We start from the raw sequence: 22,010 nt of genomic DNA, 5'->3' as shown, positions 1-22,010 counted from the left end.
TGATACTTCTCTTGGAATGACAGAAAAAAGATCATTTGACTCTGTTACCATATTCCCAGTGAACATATATTTCTTTATAGTAAAGATACATGAGGGTGGGGGAAGGCAATTCTTCCTATCGTATAAATATCAATGTTTGTATTATAATGAATTACACTATATTGCCAAAAGTATTCACTCACCTATCCAAATAATCAGAATCAGGTGTTCCAATCACTTCCATGGCCACAGGTGTATAAAATCAAGTACCTAGGCATGCATACTGTTTTTACAAACACTTGTGAAAGAATGAGTCACTCTCAGGAGCTCAGTGAATTCCAGTGAGGAACTGTGATAGGATGCCACTTGTGCAACAAATCCAGTCGTCAAATTTCCTCGCTCCTAAATGTTCCAGAGTCAACTGTCAGCTGTATTATAAGAACGTGGAATTGTTTGGGAACGACAGCAACTCAGCCACGAAGTGGTAGGCCACGTAAACCCATCCAACATCAGTGTGTGACCTCACAAATGCGCTTCTGGAAGAATGGTCAAAAATTCCCATAAACACACTCCTAAGCCTTGTGGACAGCCTTCCCAGAAGAGTTAAAGCTGTTACAGCTGCAAAGGGTGAACCGACGTCATATTGAACCCTATGGATTAGGAACGGGATGTCACTTATAGTAAGTTCATATGCGAGTAAAGGCAGGTGAGCAAATAGTTTTGGCAATATAGTGTATGTCCAACTGATGTCATAAGAACCACACCACAAAATTCTAAACTATGAATTGGATCTTACTTATATCTCCAGACCAGTTGTGGAACCCTTGCAAGTTACAGGTTTATTATGAAACCTCATCATTGAGGATACTATAACTGTTAATAATTGCCAAAGTGAGCATTATAACTTTCTTCACTTATGAAAGTAGAATTGTTTGACTGCACTCTATTCATAAGAAAGTTTAGTATAGTTAACCATAAATAATGAACCTATTAGTCATCTATTATGCTAGTGAATGATGTCAACACTGGATGAGAAAACCTTTCTTTCGGAGAATTTATATCAAGGGAAGCTAGAATAAACTTAATACTGTGCCAGTTGCTAATCACGACTATCACAATCTGATGAGTTGATGCATATCACAAATCTCATGAGATCACAGAGATTTCACCTTTCAACTATTTCAGTTTTAAAGCAACCTAGATCTGGTTAGTGTGTTTGCTAACAATAATTAGCTCAGGTTACACATGACAAGCCCTCATTGACTCATGATGGAAAAAGCCACACAAAACAGTAGAGGATTCTCCATAATAACCTAACTTGGCCTGTTAGCACTGTTACATTTGGATGCAATCAGCAAAAAAGTGGAAATTGGAGGATCAAATTGAAGTTGCTATTTTATTAATTAGATGAACACAGAAACAACTTAACTGGAGTAGTACTCTTAATAATTAAGATATTAGAAGAAAACAAATATATTATAAATGCAGGAAAATGCTATTTTAAATTCAGCCTCTTTGCATTATCAATTCTGATTATCGCTAGAATAGTATATTCTTAGTTCTGAAAAAACTTCGAAAGCACTTCATTCCAACGTGATACAATAAAATTGATCTGTAGTTTCTTAAAAATGAACAGGTACATTTTAAAAAAAAATGATGCTAAGGACTAGCAAACAAGTCTAGGACACTATTATTATATGATTGTCTGCAAAGAAAACAATGTTAATTTTTAAGTAACATAAAAGCTTGGGAATCATGATATCCTTCTAGTCCAAGGCATTTCAGTTTGCAATACAACTAATCAAACTGCATTGCAAATGCCTGTTAACATTTCTATTTGCAAAGACTGTTAACATTTTTATTTGCTATATCTCTTTATGATAAAATAAAAATGGAAGAATAAGCCTTTCTGCATCACTGATTATGATAATACTTATATTATCAGTTTATACTTATATTTTGTTGAATTATTAAAAATATTTCATAAGTGAAAAAATAGTAATTGTCTTTCCATTTAACTGCAAATACTTTAAAGATGAAGCATCAGCTACTTTGGTAAACAGTGGGATAAAATTCAAATATATAAAAAGTCACACACACACACACACAAATAGTTATGCTAATTAAACTCAAACAGCCAGTCAATATAAGTTATCAGAAACCCTCTCACCAGATTTCTATTAACAGTTATATTAATTGGTCAAGTTATACCGATAGAAGAGCATATTATATTATATTATGTTATAACGTATAAGCTATAGTTATAAGTTATATTCACTGGCACTATTTATTGTTAAAAACATACAAGATACTAGTGAGGAAATGCTTACAAACCAGAACCGTCAATTGGAGATGCTTTTCTTTCTGCCACTCTATTGTTCTAAGTTGTGTTTGATCATTGGCAACATTATATGAAAGCTCAGGTTTATGCAAAGCATAATTATTTTGCAAGAATTTCTAAACTGGAAGGTGCTGGTGTGCTTGTGATATGCTGCTACTACAGGTAGTCCTCAACTTACGATGACAATCCAGCCCAAAAGTTATGTTGCTAAGTGAGATATTTGTTAAGTGAATTTTGCCCTATTTTACCATTTTTCTTGCCCCATTTGTTAAGTGAATCAACACAGTTGTTAAATTAGTAACATGGTTGTTAAGTGAACCTGGTTTCCCCATTGACTTTGATTGTCATTAGGTTGCAAAAGATGATCAGGTGATCCAGGGACACTGCAAATGTCATAAATGTGAGTCAGTTGTCAATAATCCAAATGTCACATGGCCATGGGGATGCTGCAACGATCGTGTGTGAAAAATGGTCATGTCATTTTTTTCAGTGCCATTGTAAGTCGAGGACTGCCTGTACTAATAGACTTCAGCTTTCTTGACTGTCAAGTATGTTTAAAAGTGAGCTAAAGTGGAACTTGAACAGACCTATCAAGCAAACAACTAACTAGCCCCTAATGTGTTTAAAGAATCAAATAACAGCCATTTTAGGGAAAGAAAAATCTCCTTGATCTTCAGAAGCCTTGGCCAATAGGGCAAAGAGAAGGCAAAGAGTTGGTTTCATTGTCCTCAAAAACAAACATGGATCTTAAATCTACTGCATATACATGCATATATATGCTTTAGAAGAAATTAGCATCTGTTTAATACTTGCACTAATTCAGGATTAAAATATACATTGCAACCATGTCCCACTGGAATATTTGGCCATGATGAAAACAATATAAAAACTGTTATATTGAGGAAACCACACACATATTAAGAGCTAACTTATGGGACTCACAAAAAGGGTAGATGGTACCACACTACAAAAGAAAAGTAATCTGTGTTTTGTTCAGTCATGACAATAGCACAAAGAGATGCAACAGAAAAACTTGAAAAGAAAGATGTTACACATATTTAAGAGCTTGATGAAGTAGAATGCAAATATGTTCAACTTTACCTCATTATTACAGATGAAACATGATAAAAGTAAATATTTTACTAGATGACAAATACAAAGCATCATATACTTGGGTACCAATATGCCCACAGATACCTCACTGGGCACCTGTCAGATTGCCTATCCTGCCTGGCTTTTTAAATTGATGTTTTTGGCATTAGGCTGTAATTACTGGCACTTAAGCTTCTAATATTGTTCTCATTTACCATAATCACAGCAATTCTTAGAAAATTAATACAACTGATAGCTTTAATTATTATTATTTATTTGGAAGTGTGCTCACTAGATCAGAACATAAATGGTAACCAGAGGTAGTAGGGATTGTATTCTTTGATAGCAGGGAACAACATCACCAGTTTGTGTTTTGACAACTAGGTATTTGTGAGAAGGCCTGCCAAGCCATCCTCAATACCACATTTTCAACATTCCAATGTGCCCAACTGACCTCAATAATTCTGTACAGTTTGTATTTGTTCAACCTGTCTCAGTTTGTGTTAAGGGATCCAATATTAGCAACAGTAATGCTGTCTTATTTACTATGCAATGCTAATTGAGTTCAGAATAGTATCAGCATAAAATGATCTCAAAATGTAAAACACATATAATATAGATGACCTGCAAAAAGTTGACATTTCTTATAAGCCAATGTAGACTATGTAGAGAACAAACGCACTGATAGACTGTGTTACATCTAAGTATTCCAGTTACTTACCAAGGCTTCCCTTCTCCTGATCGTCTCTTTCAGTAAACATAGGCTGGTTTGGTAAGCTATTTCTAGAGCGAGTGACTGATTCTAGTTGTGAAGCCCTTCCCAACAGAGATAGCTCATCAAGCACCTCTCCCTCTTTGGCCTCTAAGTCAGATTTAGAAGTTGTTAGTTGTTTTATTGTATCTGGCATCATTAGATTTGGATCATTCAAACAGGCTACTGCACCACTATCCAAGCTTAATACCCTGGTACGACTCTTGGCACTGTGTGTACTATGAGTCTGTCGGGTTGAATGCTTTTTGACAATTGCATCAGTGCCCAAGTGAATTTTGTAAGAATTTTCCAAGTCTGTGCCTCTCTCTTTGGCAATATATTTTGTCTTTAGGGCATTGAATTTTCCTTCAGGAGACTGGCATGAATGAGAAGTTGTGCTGGAAGAGCTATCACTGCTGAACTGGTGGGCTGACTGCATACTTGAAGTTCGGCTCAAATCACTTTGATCACTTGAGTCTTCATCATGGCAAAAACCTGCACTGTGGGGCTTGGTAGCAGATACCCCTCGGAAGGAAATATACTCTTTGTGTCGACTTGTGTCAAAACTACTCGCACGTTTTTTCCCTGTCCTTCTCCTGCTGGATTTTTGAGCTGAAGCTGTCCGATGGATTAAGCTACAGGATTTAGGACGCACATCCCCCTCCTTCTGCTTTTCTACCATTTCCTTAAAAGTTCTTGAGTCAACCACAGACGATTTCTCTTTATGTTCATCTCTCTTCACAGTAGGGTTTCCGGGAGACTGTTCTGCTTGTGTTGTTAGTTCATTAGCATGAGGATTCTTATTTGCTTCTTCTGAAGCAGAGGTACTAAGGGCCCTCTGATTGTGCATCTCCTCTGATGCATTCAGGCATTCTTCTACTTGAATGCAACTGCTGGTGTTAGTTTCAACTATAGTTCTTTCCTTGCTCGTCCTTTTGTTAGTAGCAATGTGACAGTCCTCAGAATCAAGAGCATAGTCTTTTTTCTTGCTGCCTTTTTTCTCTTCTTTAGGTGACACCTCATGGTCTGACAACATGCTTTCTATATGAGTAGAACTTGTCTGCTCACTTTTATAGCTGCTGACAGTACTGATGGTATCACGGTCAGTCCCACTACAATAACTCTCTGTTGAGCCACTACTTCTTGTACTCAGGCTTCTCAGGCTATCAACACTTTTATCTGCTTGTAGAGATTTACTCCTGCTGCTTTTGACTAGCAGCTGTGGACTGCTACATTTTAGAATATCATCTAGTTGAAATACACCAGAGACACATGAGTTCTCAGCTAATGATTCTTTGGATCCTGTTCGAGGCTTGCAAGCTTCTAATTCACTGACAGTATCCAGCCCCCGCCTTTGCTGATAGAGAGGAAAGTCATTTAGTGATACATCTGGAAATGCAACAGCTGAACTGGAAGTCCTTGGCACACCTCGTGGCCTATGATCTTTCCTGTAGGAGTGTGAATGCAAAGGGACAAGAGAAGCCATTTCAGTATCACATGCATTAGACACAGAAGGATCTATATGCTGATTAGGAAGGCACACTTTATCAGTACTGTCTCTTGATAACTCCTGTGCAGTTGACAATGAGGGCTGAATGGATACAAAGGAATCAACGGAGACCAGATGAAAAGTCTTCCGATCAGCTGTCAAATCTGTTTGTTTAAAAAAATGAAGCAACATTAAGAATTTTGCATATTACTCTCACTGCTTATAAAACATATTCTAGATTTCTTTTTCAGCTAATGTATGAATACAGAATCTGTTCTAACAAACATGATTAAAATCCACACTTCTTTTTGTTTTCTTAGTTATTCATCATTCAGAAAACCTATGCATGAGAATATCACAGTCTACCAAAGCCCTAAACGATAACCGAGACAACTATTATATGGAATTAATGCAAAGACCCAAGAGGTAGAATAAGTATTTTACAATGTATAGGTAGTTCTTAGCTTACAACCATTAATTCAGTGATTATTCTAAGTTACAGTGGCTGATTGAAGAGCTTGATGACCAATATCCAGGTTACAGCTGTTGAATCATCCCTGTGGTCACATGATCAAATTTTGGGTGCTTGGGGGCCTGCCTGTAATGATAACCACAAAAATATTGCAAGTCCCCCACCAACCATCTATGCCCTTCCTACAGCCACAGGGTTGTGGTGAACTAAGATGCCCTGAGCCACAGTGCCCAGCTTGGTGGCAGCAGTCAAAAGGGCAGAGATGGCATAGGTGTTTGCGGGAAATTGAAAATGCAATCCCTTACTACTTATCAAGACCAGGAGCTAGGACAACAATAGGAGCTTACCCGGTCATGTGGAGCTCGGGTCTCGAAGCTGGGCTGTCAGCTTTCCAGCTGACAAGCTCAGAGTCTTTAACCACCGAGCCATCATGCCCCCATAGTTAAATAATAAAATAATGTGAATAAAAATATTGTAAGTAATCAGTCTTGATAATTACAATAAGCTAACTTTTTGATGAAATCCAGATAACAAAAACAAGTCATTAATATTGCATGAATATTATGCTAAGTTCATTAGCTCACTTGACTGCAGATCTGGAAGCATGCAAAATATAACATATGGATATGTGTGAAAATCATTTCATCAAGTTTGTTGTAGTGCAGTCTTTTTTTTTAGTGTTTAATTCTAACTCTTTGCAAGCTACTTTCATTAAGATTCATATCACTAGCATATGAATCCACAGAGAAAAATACTTATGACACATCTAACACCCTCTGAGGTTTGGTAGAAAAAAATTAAAAGACTTTAGAATATCAAAAGACTTCAGATGTAATCACCATAACTTTAGGCTTGATTATATAATAGATAAAATGATCAGTTAATACAGCAAGCTACAGTTAAATGACTATTATTTTGCAAATACAAAATTAAGACAGTTATTATTTGTTTTACTAAAAATGTAACATGGATATAATGCATAAGAGGTTGAACAAGACATACATACCTTGCTCTTCGCTCCCTTCTTTACAAAGACTAGAACTCTGGCCAAGACTCAGACTGATATCATCAGAAGTCTTTGCAGTATCTGTATCACCTAAGTAGTAGAAATAATGTTAGCTCAGAAAGCACCACCCTATATGCCTAAAAGAAAATAGAATTTAAAAAGTGTTTTTAATTCTCTACATATAGTTATAATGATCTGAACTGTATACTCTAACCTGTATTACATCAGCAGGGATACTGTTGCATTAATGTAAGATTTCATTGCAACAGCACAACTAAGAAAACCAAAAGATAATAGGGCATCTCCACCATATTAAATTACATTATGTTGAGGCTAATATGCCTGTGCAACAACAAAACTGATGAGAGAAAAGACACATCATGGAAGACTAAGAGAGTTTGCTAGTGCAGTATTTTTCAACCTTTTTTGTGCAAAGGCACACTTTTTTCATGAAAAAAATCACGAGGCACACCACCATTAGAAAATGTTAAAAAAATTTAACTCTGTGCCTATATTGACTATATATAAAGTAATTCTCCCACGGCACACCTTACACTATGTCACGGCACACTAGTGTGCCGCGGCACAGTGGTTGAAAAACACTGTGCTAGTGTAACATCCACTATTCAAAAAGCTGCAAAATTTACAACAGGGAGGCCAGTTGCAGTCTGTGAGACCTCATCATATGCAGGGCTTACCTTACTATTTCCAGTGAACAGCCCCAGATAATCCCTATAAGAGGATAGCACGAAAACGACTCTCATATATGATATGGTGAGGATATATATTGCAAATGAAATCCTAAATGGTCAGTGCATCCTTAAAACCAAAACAAGTCTCAACCCTTTATATAAGGATGAAAAAGCACTGAGTAACATCTCTAGATTCCCTGTTTGCAATGATACTATTGACCTGTAATTCTTGAATCCATTCTTCCATATAGAATCACACACACCGAGGACATGTTTTAATGTAATTTTTTATATCAACAAAAGTTCATTCAGCATTATATCCCCAAGAAGATTTGGCTCACTTATACATTATTTAAAGGAAACTAAGTTGAAGGTCCTGATTCCATGTGAAGTGATGAAGATGGGAAATCACCAAATGTCTTCTTGGTAGCCCCAAGCCCTGAAATCCTCTATACTTTCTCCTAAGTTAGGAAATGTCCCTAACTACCTGTTTTTCAGAAAATGTTAAGACTTTATTATTTTCTAGAGCAGTTGAATGCTGATGATGCACGTTAGTTCATTTTGCTGCATTAGCTGTGTTTTATTTATATATTACTGTAAACCACCACCTCAGGCTCAACTAAGTGAAATATAAAACTTTATAATAACTTTGCATAAAGAAATAAACCATTACATTTTCAAATGAAACACAAAAGTAACTTCAACCAAAGACTGGAACAGATTTAGTGCATCAAATAAAATTGCAAGGAGAGAAAACCGGTACGGCCGGACCTGACTTATTCCAACTTTATGAACATGGAAGCTGTGCTCTGAAGAAGCGCTACAGAGATTGGGTTGGTAGTTCATTTAACTATATTAGGAAACAAGAATTATTATAGAGCTTAAGATGAAATAATACCAACTCTGAGAGTGGAGGTTTGTTCTCCAAGTTTGTGAGTTGGTTTCTAAACGTTTCATTACCAGACTAGACGACTTCCATAGAATTTGGGGATTCCTAAATTCCGCTGAAGATGTTATTTAGCCTGGTAACAAAATGTTCAGAAACCAACCCACAAACTCAGAGAATGAACCTACACTCTCAATCTACACCCAAGCTACAAATATTCGCCACTATTGCAATATCATCTTTAATTACTGGCTGTATTGCCAAAGACATGAATATGGTCTATAAATATCACTGCATGTAAGATAACTAGAGCTGTGACAGTTCCAACCAGTTTCTACTTGGAAATACTTTGGAAGACATTCCAGAATAATAGGTTTCAATCGTGGAAGAAGCATGCTACTGCAACAGGAAAGCAAATGGGTAGAATTCTTGGGATATCAATTTTAGAGTTAAAAAAATTACAATTTAAAGTAAACATATTCTGTATTTTTTTGTCAGGACTCAAGGATCAATAAGAATTTTTCTGCATCTTATATTGTGTTTTATTTTTTACCTATCAACAAAGTAATATAAAATCTTTTTAATACCAATCCATCTGCTGAGGTTATTCAAAGATGAAAGTCAGAACGTTACCTTTAATGGTAGCTACAGTTCCATGACGAGATAAACCTGATCCAATCTAAAAGGAAGAAATAACCAAATAAGTTGCACCAATAATTTACCTTCTTAGGCAAAATTGGGATAACTGGAGTAAATACCTGAAATCCCCTTTATTAATAGAATAATAGGAATAGTACTTTTAGCTTTTAAAAAAATCTTTTTTAAAAGATTATTTTGTAAACACAAAATTTTAAGCTATTGTCTACTGCAAATTAATCATATAATTGCTTTTCTCCCCTAAATCATTGTGCTATTTTTGCTCCTTTCAGAAAATATATTTTGGAATTTTAAATAATGTGTATGATTAATAGCACTCATAACAATAATGCATAAATAACTGCAATTAGTAATACCTACAGACATCCAAATACATGAACATACAATAATTCACAGAATCCTATCATCCCAATGTTAAACAACTGCAGAGAATAGCAACAAAAATAACTGTTTCATTGCCAGTCACTTTGAAATAATTTAACAAATGTACAATATTAAAATCCCGGAAGTTAACAAAAAGCAAAGGAAGTAACAGATCCTCAATAAACTAAAACAGATGATAAAATAAAAATAACTATGACCGTTAAAGGGTACTGTTATTTGGCTCAGCTGAATTTAACTAAAAAAAGACATGTGTCCCCAAACAGTTCTTACCTGGTTATTTAGATCTAGGCCAGCAAAAGAATTTCGGGAACTGCATCCTACTGGAGGTGTGGCTTCTCTAATAAACTCTGACATCTCAATCCCTCCGCCTGGATCACTAATAGGTAAGAAATTTTAATATTTAAAGTATTATTTTGGTTATCTATGTCAAGTTATACCAAAGGATATATTTGAAAGTTCTTCAATTGCCAGCATTGTTAATACTCAGTACATCTACTGGAACTACAAATTCAATGTTGTAATCCAAAATATCTAGTTAGCAAAATATCAAGAGTTGTTCAATCTCTTCTATATCCAAGTAAGAATAAGCTTCTTTATATTATCATGTTTTATACCCAACTTATTCTACATGAAAATGCCCCCAAGTTGACAGAATCCAAAAAGTAATTATTCTCACAAAAATGCAAAAGATCTCTGAATTAACAAGATTCTAAATAGGTATGCTAAAGAAAAGGTGTATACTAAAACACTGTACAATAAAAGATTCCCTACTTACAAGAACCTCTAGTATTAGAAGATGAAGTAAGATAAAACACTCCAGTCATTACCAAGATGGAAGGCTACAGGAACTGGTGAAATAACTCACAGAAATATGGAAATCAACAGAAAGAGAATCAGTAAAAGTTTTAACCAGACTGGGGAGTGATACAATGGCTGACAGAAGAAGAGCCTTTCCTGCTGTGGCTCCCTCACTCTGGAACATTGTGCTGTTTGAGGTGAGATCCACCATCACCCTCTTGGCTTTCTAAAAAAGGTCTAAAAATCTGGCTCTGCCGATTGGATTGCGGTCCCAATAGGAGTGTCCTATTCTGGAGATAGTTAATAGACTAAGAAGAAGATCCCAGCTCCACCCTATTTTGTTCTTTTTAATTTTCAATGTTCAGTGGTGTGTGTGTGTGTGGGTGGGTGGGTGGGTGTGTGCTGTATATATGAAGCCACCCAGAGTTGCTCAGCAGTGAGAAGAGCAGCATATAAATGTAATAAATTTTAAAAAAATAAAAATACCAAAGTAGAGTTAACAGAGTATGCAAACTATCATACAATATTCTTAATTGCTAGAAAAATAATGCTGAGAAACATCCAATGTAGATTAAAACTCTACCTGGAAAAAAAGATTTTCCGATGTTCAAGCTGGCTTTAGAAAAAGTTAAGGAACCTGAAATATTACTGCTTATCCAGGCTGAATAATTGAGAAAGCCAAAAAAGATACTTGCTTCATTGATTATGTAGAAAAGCCTTTAATTGTGTTAATCATGGCAAGTTGTTTAATATGCTCAGAAAAATAGGAATCCCATGACTTCTAAATGTTCTCATCAAAACCGTATATATATGGTGAATCTTAACAAAAGATGGATTGGAAGATGAGGACACTTCTGGGGAAGAAATGGCAAACTCATGATGTCTGTGCTAAAAATAGAGCAAACAAATGTGGCAGAATGAAGCAAATAGATAGGCTCTTCCTAATCTCTCTTGGGACAAGGAGAAGACTTGAGATCACTCACAATACTCCAGGCAGTTGCTTCACAAGAAGAGACCACAAGTCAACAACAAGGTGGGTTTTCCTGAACTCACATCTGCTACCAAAAGAGCAGGTGGCAGGCATGACTAGGACATCTTTTGCACAGTTCCAATTAGTGCACCAGTTGTGACCTTTCCTGAATTATAACTTCTTGTGCTCAGTTCCTCAAGCCCTGGTCATCTTTTGTCTGGATTACTGCAATGCACTCTACATGGGGCTAACCCTGACATCCATTTGGAAGCTTCAGCTGGTTTAAAGTGTGGCAGTGAGGGCAGTCTTTGGGGCCCCTAGAATGGCCGATATTACACCTCTTTTCCACAAACTTCACTGGCTATTCGTCTGATAAATGCAGTCTGTTTATGTCCACCTACTGACTGACAATGACTCTGAAGGTAGCTTACAAGCAGTACAGTATAAAAAATATGATGATGATGATGATGATGATGATGATGATGATGATGATGATGATAACAACAACAACAAATAAACAACAACCTCCCCACCTTACACCCCCCCCCCCGGAACAACACATGGTAGGTTAAGCCATTTGATGGGTTCTATGCAACTCTAGGCTCTCCAGATCTTCAAGGTCTTATGAAAGAATGTCAGAGTGTGGGCAAGTTTAATTTCTGTAGGGCTCCTTATTCCAAAGGGAGGGAGCCACCAAGGAGAAGGCACTTCTTCTGGGTCCTGCCAGATGTATCTCCTTAGATGATGGGATTTGCAACATTCCCTGTCTCCCTGTTCTAGTAGGTGGGGTAGATGTAACAGACAAGAGATGGTCCCTCAGGTAACCCAGTCTCAAATCACAAAGGGTTTAAAGGTGACAAACAGCACCTTAAATTGCACCCGGAAGCTAATCTGCAGCCAATGCACCTTCGGCAGGAGAGGTAACACGTGTGCACACCTATGTCTGTAAAAACCCTGCAGGCTACTGCATATTGAACCAACTGCAGCTTTTGGATGCTTTTCAAGGGCAGCCGTACAACCCTTGCAGAGTGCATTGCAATAGTCAAGACGGGGGGTGGGGGGTAATTAGGGTATAAGTGGCTATGGATAGGAAAGGGCATAACTGGTGCACAACCTGCAGGTATGCAGTGGTCCTCCTGGCCATGACTATCACATGCTCTTCAAGCAGGAATCATGAATCCAGGAGAATCTCCAGATTACACACTGGGTCTGTATGGGGTAGTGCCATCCCATACAAAAGTAGCAATTTCTCATGGAACTCCAAATCCAGAGCCATTTGGTCTTGTCAGGATTCAGTTTCAGCCCATTGCTTCCCATCCAGCTCCTCACAGCTTCCAAGCACTGCAGGTATCATCAACATATATCTGATGATATATCAGTCCATGGTGACGGATGATCTCACCCAGCATCTTCAAAGTATTGGTTATGACCTTTAAAGCCTTTAAAATTTTGTCTTTATTTTTGCAATCACATCATCCTGCTGACTCATTATCAGTAGCATTCAACTACTACTTCAAAGTTTTTTTCTCAAGTTCTGTACTGCACTATAGCCCAAGGAAGACAACCTCTGTGCTATATTGCTGCATTTGATTTTTGCTGTTCAGATGTACAACTTTGCTGTTTTCTGTATTCAATTTTATTCCACTACTTTCAGTACATTTCTCTAACCAATCAAGATTGTTGTTGATTAGCTATCTCACACATTTTTTATCATGTGCACTAATGAATACATAAGAAGAGAAGACTGAACCATATGGCTCCCTGCTTGATACTTTTCTCCTGTTGATGACGAATCCTTGTTGATAGGATTTTTTAAGCCAGCTATGTACCCACAACTGTCATGCCTTAGAATCCTGATCAAAATCTCATGGGTACTTTAAAGCAGCCTCTGAGTAGGCATTAATGTTCCTAGGGCTACTATCTCCTTCTGTATCCTCAGCGGGAAATCAGTTGCTAGGATGGAGAGGAATAAAAAAGTAAAAAGTTTCCCACACATTCACTACAGGCACTTTTTGTGGCAAAAGTCCATATCTATCTGCTGATTCATGCTGAAAAATGAAGGGACCTGTTTGAAAATCTTGGGTTTTCAAGTGCTACTCTTTAGACTCTGGCTTATATAATGGATTCAGAGTGAATATATTCTTATGAAGCCCACAAATATAAGCATAATGCAACCTATAACAACACATAATGATTTTAGCTCAATAATCAAGGACAATTTCATGTATTATTTTCTACTACTTTCAACAATTGGAATAGAAAATCTATAACAGAATAGATACTGCACAAAAACTCTGAAGAACACAAGCCAGCATGCTAAGTTTAAAGGCTAACCCAATCTTCTATAACTCAGTAATTTATAAAATACACAATAAAAACAAAAACCTCACTAGAAGTACAGGAAAAATCAGTCATTATTGGGGGGGGGAACCCACACAGGACCCATTACCCACTTTAAACCAGGACCTAGAGACAAAGCCGCTTTTTAATAGCTTAATGAAATTCAAGAAGAGCCGTACAAATATTTTACAATTCTTTTGTTCTGTTCTATGTTCAGTTTGTACAAATTGGAATTTATTTATTCATTTCAATTTATAGCCACACTCTTGCCAAAGTGAATCCAGGTAGCAAACAAAATATAAAATTCATTAATATAAATAAACCAACTAAATAAATAAATAAGAAACAGCGGCCAAGAATAAAACACTGGAATAAAAATAAGGAAACAAGTCTCACAAACTACCAATCCCCACACATAAATCCAACAAATTTTAAATGTTTTCTGGAATGCCAGCAGGGTGAGGGTTCAAGCTAATTTCAGGTGGTAATGAAAAGGCACTACAATTGTAAAGGTACATGGCACCCAAAGTATGTCCCTGCAAGCAGATCTAATAGAGCAGGTAGAAACAATCATTGAGAGGTGGGCCTTCAAATATCCTGGCCTCGTGCCATAAAGAGCTTTTTAGGTTAACAACCAGCATTGTTTACCAAAAGCTAATACAGGTTGCAGAACAATGATGTAACATGAGGAACGCTCATAATTGCTTGTGTTGCCACATTCTTCAACAATTGTTGTTTATTGATGCTCTTCATGGGCAGCCTTACATTGCATAAGTCCTTATGTGAGCTGACCAAGCATGAGCAATTATGCTTTGTGCTCTGGAAGCTAACAAAAAGCAAAGAACAACTACTATAAGCACTGAATAATGAAAAGAGACACAGTATGTAAATAAGGATGTCAGTTTCTTCCTCACCCAACTTGTCTATCTTCTTGAATCATGGGAATAAGAAAAGTTGTTGTTGCGGCTATAATGTCCTACAGCCAGGAAATTAAAATGAGGACGAAACTTTGAGTAGAAATTTGTTTCAGGGGAAATTCTAAATCTGTTTAGGCTGAACCTGGACCAATCTGCTTATCTTTTGTATAGAATGGCTTCCAAATGAAGCCAGTAGATAAATAATCTGCAGCTATGAGTACAGTGGCAGGTAGGCCAAAATCTGAAAAAACAAGTCTTGTAGCCTACAAAAAGGAATGAATCGTTACTTAGGTCCACTGGTTAAGGCATCAGACTAGAAACCAGGAGATTGTGAGCCCTGCTTTAGGCATGAAAGCCAGCTAGGTGACTTTGGGCCAGTCACTCTTCTTAACCCAACTCCCTCACTAGGTGGTAGTTGTGAGGAAAATAGGAGGAGGAAGGAATATTAGTTATATTTACTGTCTTGAGTTATTTATAAAAATAATAAAAGGCAGGATAAAAAAATAAAACTTTAAAAAATCATTTCAGAATATAAATAATTACAGGAATAGAAATAGTGACCAAAAATGGTCATCTTGAAGATTTCTTACCTGGGTCCATTACTGTCCCTTCTCTTGGTAGAAGAGTTATTCTGTTCTGCTTTTGCACTCCTGTCCATTTGCTCACTGGCATTTCTCTCCACAATCTCACCTTCATCAAGAGCTCTGTGAAGACGGTAGTTTATCATCTTCAGGACAATGAAGAGAGCAGCTATCACTGGGCAGTAAATTGCTACTATCACCATGGAAGAAGGAAGAGCCTTTTGAAAAAGAAAAGGAATTGGATAGGAGGAGGAAATTAGGGAAATTATTTACAAACATTTAGTTACATACACTTTGAATCAGATTATTCACAACTTGTCATGTACAACGTATTTAGGCAGTAATTAAAATATAGTTAACAATATAAATATATGTTATACATGAAAGAAGCATAAGTTTTCAATCTATATCTAAGTTTTGAGTTTATGTTTTCTCTAGAAAAGAGTATTAATTGATAAAGACTCTTTTTTAAAAGGATACTGAGATGTAAAATGAAAATAAAAAGGACTGTACTAATATGTGGCTCCAGTTACCCTTATGCAGGCTGAAAAAATGCAGTCATCAAATCACAGAAAAAATGTAGTGATAACCAAACAGATGAAATGGAGTGATCATCTAAGAGGTGTACATGCAGGTTATGGAACTGATCAGAAATGAGGTGACCCCGGATCCTAATCCTAAATCAACATAATCTTTCTTATTACTGAATAGAAACAGAGCACTATGCCATCAAATCTTATTTAAATAGAGAACTATTAAGAAATATCCACATATTCATGCCTAACCTCAAACAGGACATTCTCAAAAATAGGAGAGTGATTTAAAACATAATTGAAAGGGAAAATTGAGAAAGTGAAAGCTTTGCAACATGCTTTAAGATACTGAAAACCACAATTCAGCTACAGTATATGCAGCAAGGAAGTAAAGGGACCGCAAAGTCCAAAGCACTAGCTGGCTATTAAGAAATAACAATGCAGTTTTTGGTAGATTTCTCCTAACTGATGTTCAACACATCTGAAGGGCATAACATCCACCAAATCCATATGCAATGTATACATGCTCTATCCAGTCTGCACCAATTTTGGCTGGTGAGATCCAGAAGAGCCTTTTCTGGCACAGCCCCTGTCTTTTGGAAGGAGGTCTTTTAGCCTCAAACTAAGAAAGACTTAAAACTTGGCTATGCCAGTTTGCTTGGAGTCTTGAAATAGAAGCTGCTGGCTGGAGATGGTTGGTGCAGTAATAGGGAAGGCAGCACCACCTCTCCACTCCAAACCCAGGGTTTTTTTTTTGGGGGGGGGTGGAGTGAACTTTTTATATATGTATCTGTTTTTGTATTTATAATTATCTTTGTATTTGCATATTTTGTCACATTGTAAGCGGCTCAGGGTAGCTTGAAACTGTGAGATGAGTGGCAAATAAATTTAATAAATAATAATGGCTACGGTGTAACTAAGTATGCACCAAATATCCCGCCCAAAAGTCTGTATCTTTACTCTCTGGACCCCCACCCATTCCTGAGTGAAAAAGTGCGTTTTACATGTGCAGTTATTAGCATGTGAATGAATATGTTATATGTGTGCCTAAGCAAATGTCATGAGTACCTGAGAAAAGGGTTTCATGTGGTCAATTAGAGTGGAGTATCTATCTGACTTAAAGGCAAATAGAGGATTGTGCAAATATGTACAATATAAGTACAGTTTATGAAATACTTATGAACACTCTAGCTGGAGAAATCTTGAGCACAATTTCGGCCTTCTGCGTTTCTTTGACCAACAGAATGGTACAGTATTTAATTTTCATCCTATCAGCCAATCACAGGATACAGACAAGCTTGTTTTGATAATGGCTGTTAAGAGACCTGACTGGTTCTAATGTGTATTATTAAGAGTAGAAATTGTGGTAAATTAAATCACAGAGTACTTTAAGCTCTAACTTAAAAATAGTATCTACTTGGCAAGGAAGTTAGATTAGATATGGGCATTAGGCATTAAATATTAGTGAACTGTTGAATTATGTGCATTTGCACTCTTCATCTAGTACCAATTAATAATGAAAAGTTTATTTAAAACATATTTTGAGAAATGATTCTATTTTAAAAGTATGTTTAATATTAGATATAATCTCCATCACTGTTCTACTCAAACAGCAATTACTGTTCTGTATTCGTTAGCATTTTCTTCACCATTCTTGACCTTTAATGTATAAAATGATGTTTTTTCTTTATTTTTACATACCAGAATTATCATATAGCAATTTAGATAAAATGTTTTCGGTTGCAAACTTAATATTCTGCAGTATTCTCTAATGGGTAAGTAAATGGGCAAGTAAAAAAATGGAACATTACTATCTGCTTTAAAAATTAGTTTAAAAAAACCCTTATATTTCTTCTGCACATATTGTGGGAATCAGAACTCTGAAGAACAAGAGTAATTCTGACAATTCTATTAAGTACTCCTTATCATACTGAGTTGTTTATAGAATTTAACAGTCCACACCTTTTATTAAGATTTACAGTGAGGACCATATTTTTATTTTACAAAGGACAGCTTGCAGTAAAATTTAGTATTTTTTATATTTGCAATTAATCATTTAATTTATCTGTCATACTAATCATTCAATGTATTCTAGAATTCACTGTGTCATAACACTTTTTTGGGAACAGTGACACCTTATAATTTCTTTTTGAAGAAATTGTGCCTTGTCAAACTGGCTGAAGCTTACCCTGAAGCACCATGGTAATGAAAAAACAGTGCAGTACCCAATTGCCCCAACTCCCGAGAGATCTACTTACTTAATGCTGCAACTCCTTCAGTTATATTAATGAACACATTTTAGAATGTTCATAAACATAACTGATTGTGCAGAAACCATGCTGAACATTCTCCTAGAAGAATTTATTTTTTAAAATAATAGCAACAATAATTTAAGTACCCTAAAATCAGAAATACTTATTTAAGCCACTTCAGGGCTACAACCTTCAGTTGTATGCTTTATGACAAGTCCTTAAAAAATCCTTGTGGACTATGCACTGGGTTAGAAGAGCCATTAACTTGACTAAAAGAATAGGTAAGTCTTCATGTATCCTCTAGTGAGAAATCTGTTATGATTTGTTAGCAAGCAATGATTAAGAACACTGTAAAATTCAATGTATATACAAGAAAAAATGCCTCATAATTTAATCACAGAGGCTAAAGGGAGAAAAATTTGACAAACTTTACGAATAGAAAGAGAGGCAACAAAATATTCAATCAAACTAATGGTAGCCTGCTGTTGATATTTTTGGAGGGAATAGTCTTTGGAAAAAATAAGTCCGTTCACAACAAATACCCTTTCTTCATAAACATCCACAAGTCTTTAAAGAAGGCACTTTGAAATGAGGAAAAACATAGAAGAACAAATGTAAAAGATTGACAATGCAGAAGAAAAAAAAATCGAGGGCCAAATAATATGAAATTATCCAAGCATGTAATCAGTGCTTGAGTAAGATTATTACAAGGAGATTTGTTAAGTCCTTATCCAAAGAAAACTTAAGAAAGGAGAACTTCAGTTTCAAAATGTCAGTTAGAGAAAATTAGATAAAAATATGCACCCATAACCCAATATTTGGCATAGTTCCACCTATGTCGAACAGTAATGCCAAAAGAAAATTCTGAGGTAGTTAACTAATTACAAGTCCATCAATCAATAGTCAGACAGTATATTCCAATTCAAAAATAACACTGACTTTGTATTTTGACAAGAATAGCTTAAAATATCCTATCTTCAATAATACTGAAAGCCTTTTTAAAGTAGTACTCCAAGAAACTGATTTTCAGATTTTCAGAAAAAATCTATTCCAAGAAACCAGGTACAATGTCATCACAGCTTGAATTATTAACAAAAATAAAATAATTTTATGGAGAATCAACCAGCATTAATGCTAAAGAGGGATATATTGGAGTAATCACAATGTTTACCTCAGGGGATTTCTGGATAATGCATAAAATGACCAAAATTCAAAATGTAATGCAATAAAGCCATCCAAAATCAAAACAAAACTATATCAACCAGATTTAATTTTAAATCTCTTCAAACTTTTTTTAATGCTCATGCAGTAGAAGTCAAAATTTGTACCAATGTTGTAGGGGGACATAACATATTTAAGACACTGGCATTGACAATGCTAGCTATTTTGACATGTTAAATTATTTTTCCCACTTAATGAACAGAGAATTCTTCCATTCTAAGCCAAACAGAAGATGGAACACTAATCGGGTTACTTCTAGCCAGGAAAATAGCTGATAAACTATATGAAAACAGCAGATAATATTCTAGGTTACTAATATCAATTAATCCTCAAGAGAATCCATCAACTTAAAATGTCTAAATTGTGAAAAATTTCCTAAATTTAAGTAGACCAATTCTTTCATCAAGAAAAAAAATTGTTACAGATTGATAAATAGAAAAAAATACGTAATTTCTAAAAGAGAGAAATAATATATGATATTCTGTGAATAAATGAGGTTTGTAACCATAACTGAGAAACAAGAGCACATTAATTAGGAAAATAAAAATCCAAAGTAGCCAATCAAAACCAAAATTTAAAAAAAATCTAGATCCTAACATTTTTAAAAAGTTCAATGAGTACAGGAAAGACATATATTAGCAATAAAGAAAATGTTATGCAAAAACATTCTTGCATGGACCACAGATCTGATAGTTTAATATGGAGAAAAAAGTTAATTTATGGCCGTATATGCTCTATAAAGTTTTAAAGGTCAAAATCAGCACTTTAAATTACACTCCAAAATAAATGGCCATTTTAAAATCCGTAAGAGAAATTAGTTGCTGTTATTAACCTAAGTGTTTTATTGGGTAAAGAGTTTCCAAGGAGTCTTCAAGTATAGCCCCGTGTATCGTAATATACTGTATCAAGATTATCTCTATCTAGAAAGAAAATGCAGATGCTATAACACGCAAAGTTGGTGGAAAGCAATTAATGCCAAATATATCACTTGGACTTTAATGAGATAACTGCACATCACAGCAGTTCCAAAATGTATAACCATAACTAACCCTAGCTTTATCTAATGAAATCAAAGTGTAAAGTCCAAAAAAGTCACGAGAAAATTCTAATTGGCTTATGAAAATTCACTACTGTTCACAAAGCAATTGGCAACCATTTTCAATCATCATAACAGAAATTCAGTCAGCCACTCACAGTTGCATCTACTGTTCTTTATAAACAGAAGCTCTCTGCTCCTGAGCAAAATTTCCCTAAAAATTACACATCTGAATATTTATTTTCTATGTCCTCCCATCTCAACGGGATGACTCATACAATAGTTGTACCATTACTATTGTGATATGCCTATGGGTACCCAGAAGCAGCTGACTAAGCACTTGTTGCAAACAAAATATTGATTTAAACTGACCTGACCCAGCAATGGCTATTTTTTCATTGCATGTCAACCTACATTATATGTCAAGCTACAAAATAAGCTACATTGATAGATGTTTCTCTTTGTTAACTTTCTTAGCATTTTATTTTTTCCAAGATTTAGATTTGATTTCCTCATTCCTTGCCAACTCCCTTCCTGCCTGCATCAGAATGTAAAGCATACTCAATTTTCCCTATCCATATGTGATACAGTACACAGTTACCGTGTTAAGACAGGGTCTTATTTTCTTTTGACCCTCGAAATAAGCACTTGGCCTTATTTTTGAGGAGGTCTTATTATTTTTGAGATGCAGGAGGTGGCGAGCATGGTCACCTCATGGCTGCTGCTGTTTTGCAATATTTTAGGGGAAGGCTTATTTTCAGGGGAGAGCATATTTTAGCGCATGTGCTCAAAAGGCTGAATGGTCTTATTATCCGGGGAGGTCTTATTTTCAGGGGAACAGGGTATATCAAGTCAAGAATGTACCTGAAACTGAAATTGGGCCATAAAGGCTACCTTTTCTGAATAAAATTTATGTTCTATCCAAAAGACAGTTGAAGATAGAATTCACATGTTGAGTAAAAAGATTTAAGCTGCCATTTTATGCACAAAATTCACAGCAAATCTTCCATTATTACAACAGGAGTATATGAAAAAAAGTATCCAGATCCAAACACAATTCTAATGTGGTAATTCATTTTCTTCTTTGTTCTGAGTTTATAATGTTTTCACATACACGAGCAAAATTGTACCTTTTCAAAGTTAAAAAGTTTTTCAATGTATTATATTTGGAAGTGGAAGACAAGCAAAACTGTTGATGCAATAGTGAAAGAAAATTACACCCAAAACGTCTGGATATAATTTTTTTAGATATTTCTATTAATTCTGCTAATTTGGTTATCTTCTTCTTTGATGCTCACTTATTTTGCGCTACATGAGCAGCCAAAAACAGCAAAAAGGGAAGAATGAGCACAGAATGTCAGAGCATACGTCTGGCATCTAAGATAGCCAAACCAGAAATTAATTTAACATTTCTGTCACTATACATCTGCATATAGGATCTTTTGATTTAGAATGAACATTGGCTGCGTAATACAACAGTTGGCAGTGCTAATCTCATTTCAGAGACTTCCAAGATAGAAACTGCTATTCTGACACAGAAAAGATCAAGTCATACATGATCAGCGTTTAAAAGGACTTTGTTTCTCCAATTTAATCTCCTACTTAATACAAAA

The 22,010-nt window shown here is 35.7% G+C and overlaps 1 protein-coding gene across 4 annotated transcripts in view; it reads right to left on the bottom strand.

Annotated features, from left to right (window-relative positions):
* The window catches only part of PCNX1 (pecanex 1), a 92,723-nt gene that overhangs the window by 64,858 nt on the left and 5,855 nt on the right, over positions 1 to 22,010 (bottom strand). For all 4 annotated transcript variants that reach the window (XM_087721710.1, XM_087721714.1, XM_087721720.1 and 1 more), the window contains exons 2-6: positions 15,365 to 15,573; positions 10,020 to 10,125; positions 9,342 to 9,387; positions 7,131 to 7,220; positions 4,134 to 5,816 (exon numbers count right to left, since the gene is read on the bottom strand). In XM_087721710.1, coding sequence (XP_087577836.1) covers positions 4,134 to 5,816; positions 7,131 to 7,220; positions 9,342 to 9,387; positions 10,020 to 10,125; positions 15,365 to 15,573 — 2,134 coding nt within the window. The remainder of the gene's footprint in view (positions 1 to 4,133; positions 5,817 to 7,130; positions 7,221 to 9,341; positions 9,388 to 10,019; positions 10,126 to 15,364; positions 15,574 to 22,010) is intronic.

The sequence above is a fragment of the Thamnophis sirtalis genome, unplaced genomic scaffold, assembly GCF_051295495.1.
Source record: "Thamnophis sirtalis isolate CommonGarterSnake01/CBP01778 unplaced genomic scaffold, rThaSir2_p1.2 scaffold_1, whole genome shotgun sequence".
NCBI lineage: Eukaryota > Metazoa > Chordata > Lepidosauria > Squamata > Natricidae > Thamnophis > Thamnophis sirtalis.
Note: the sequence above shows the minus strand (reverse complement) of the source record. Positions and strands in the feature narration are given on the sequence as shown.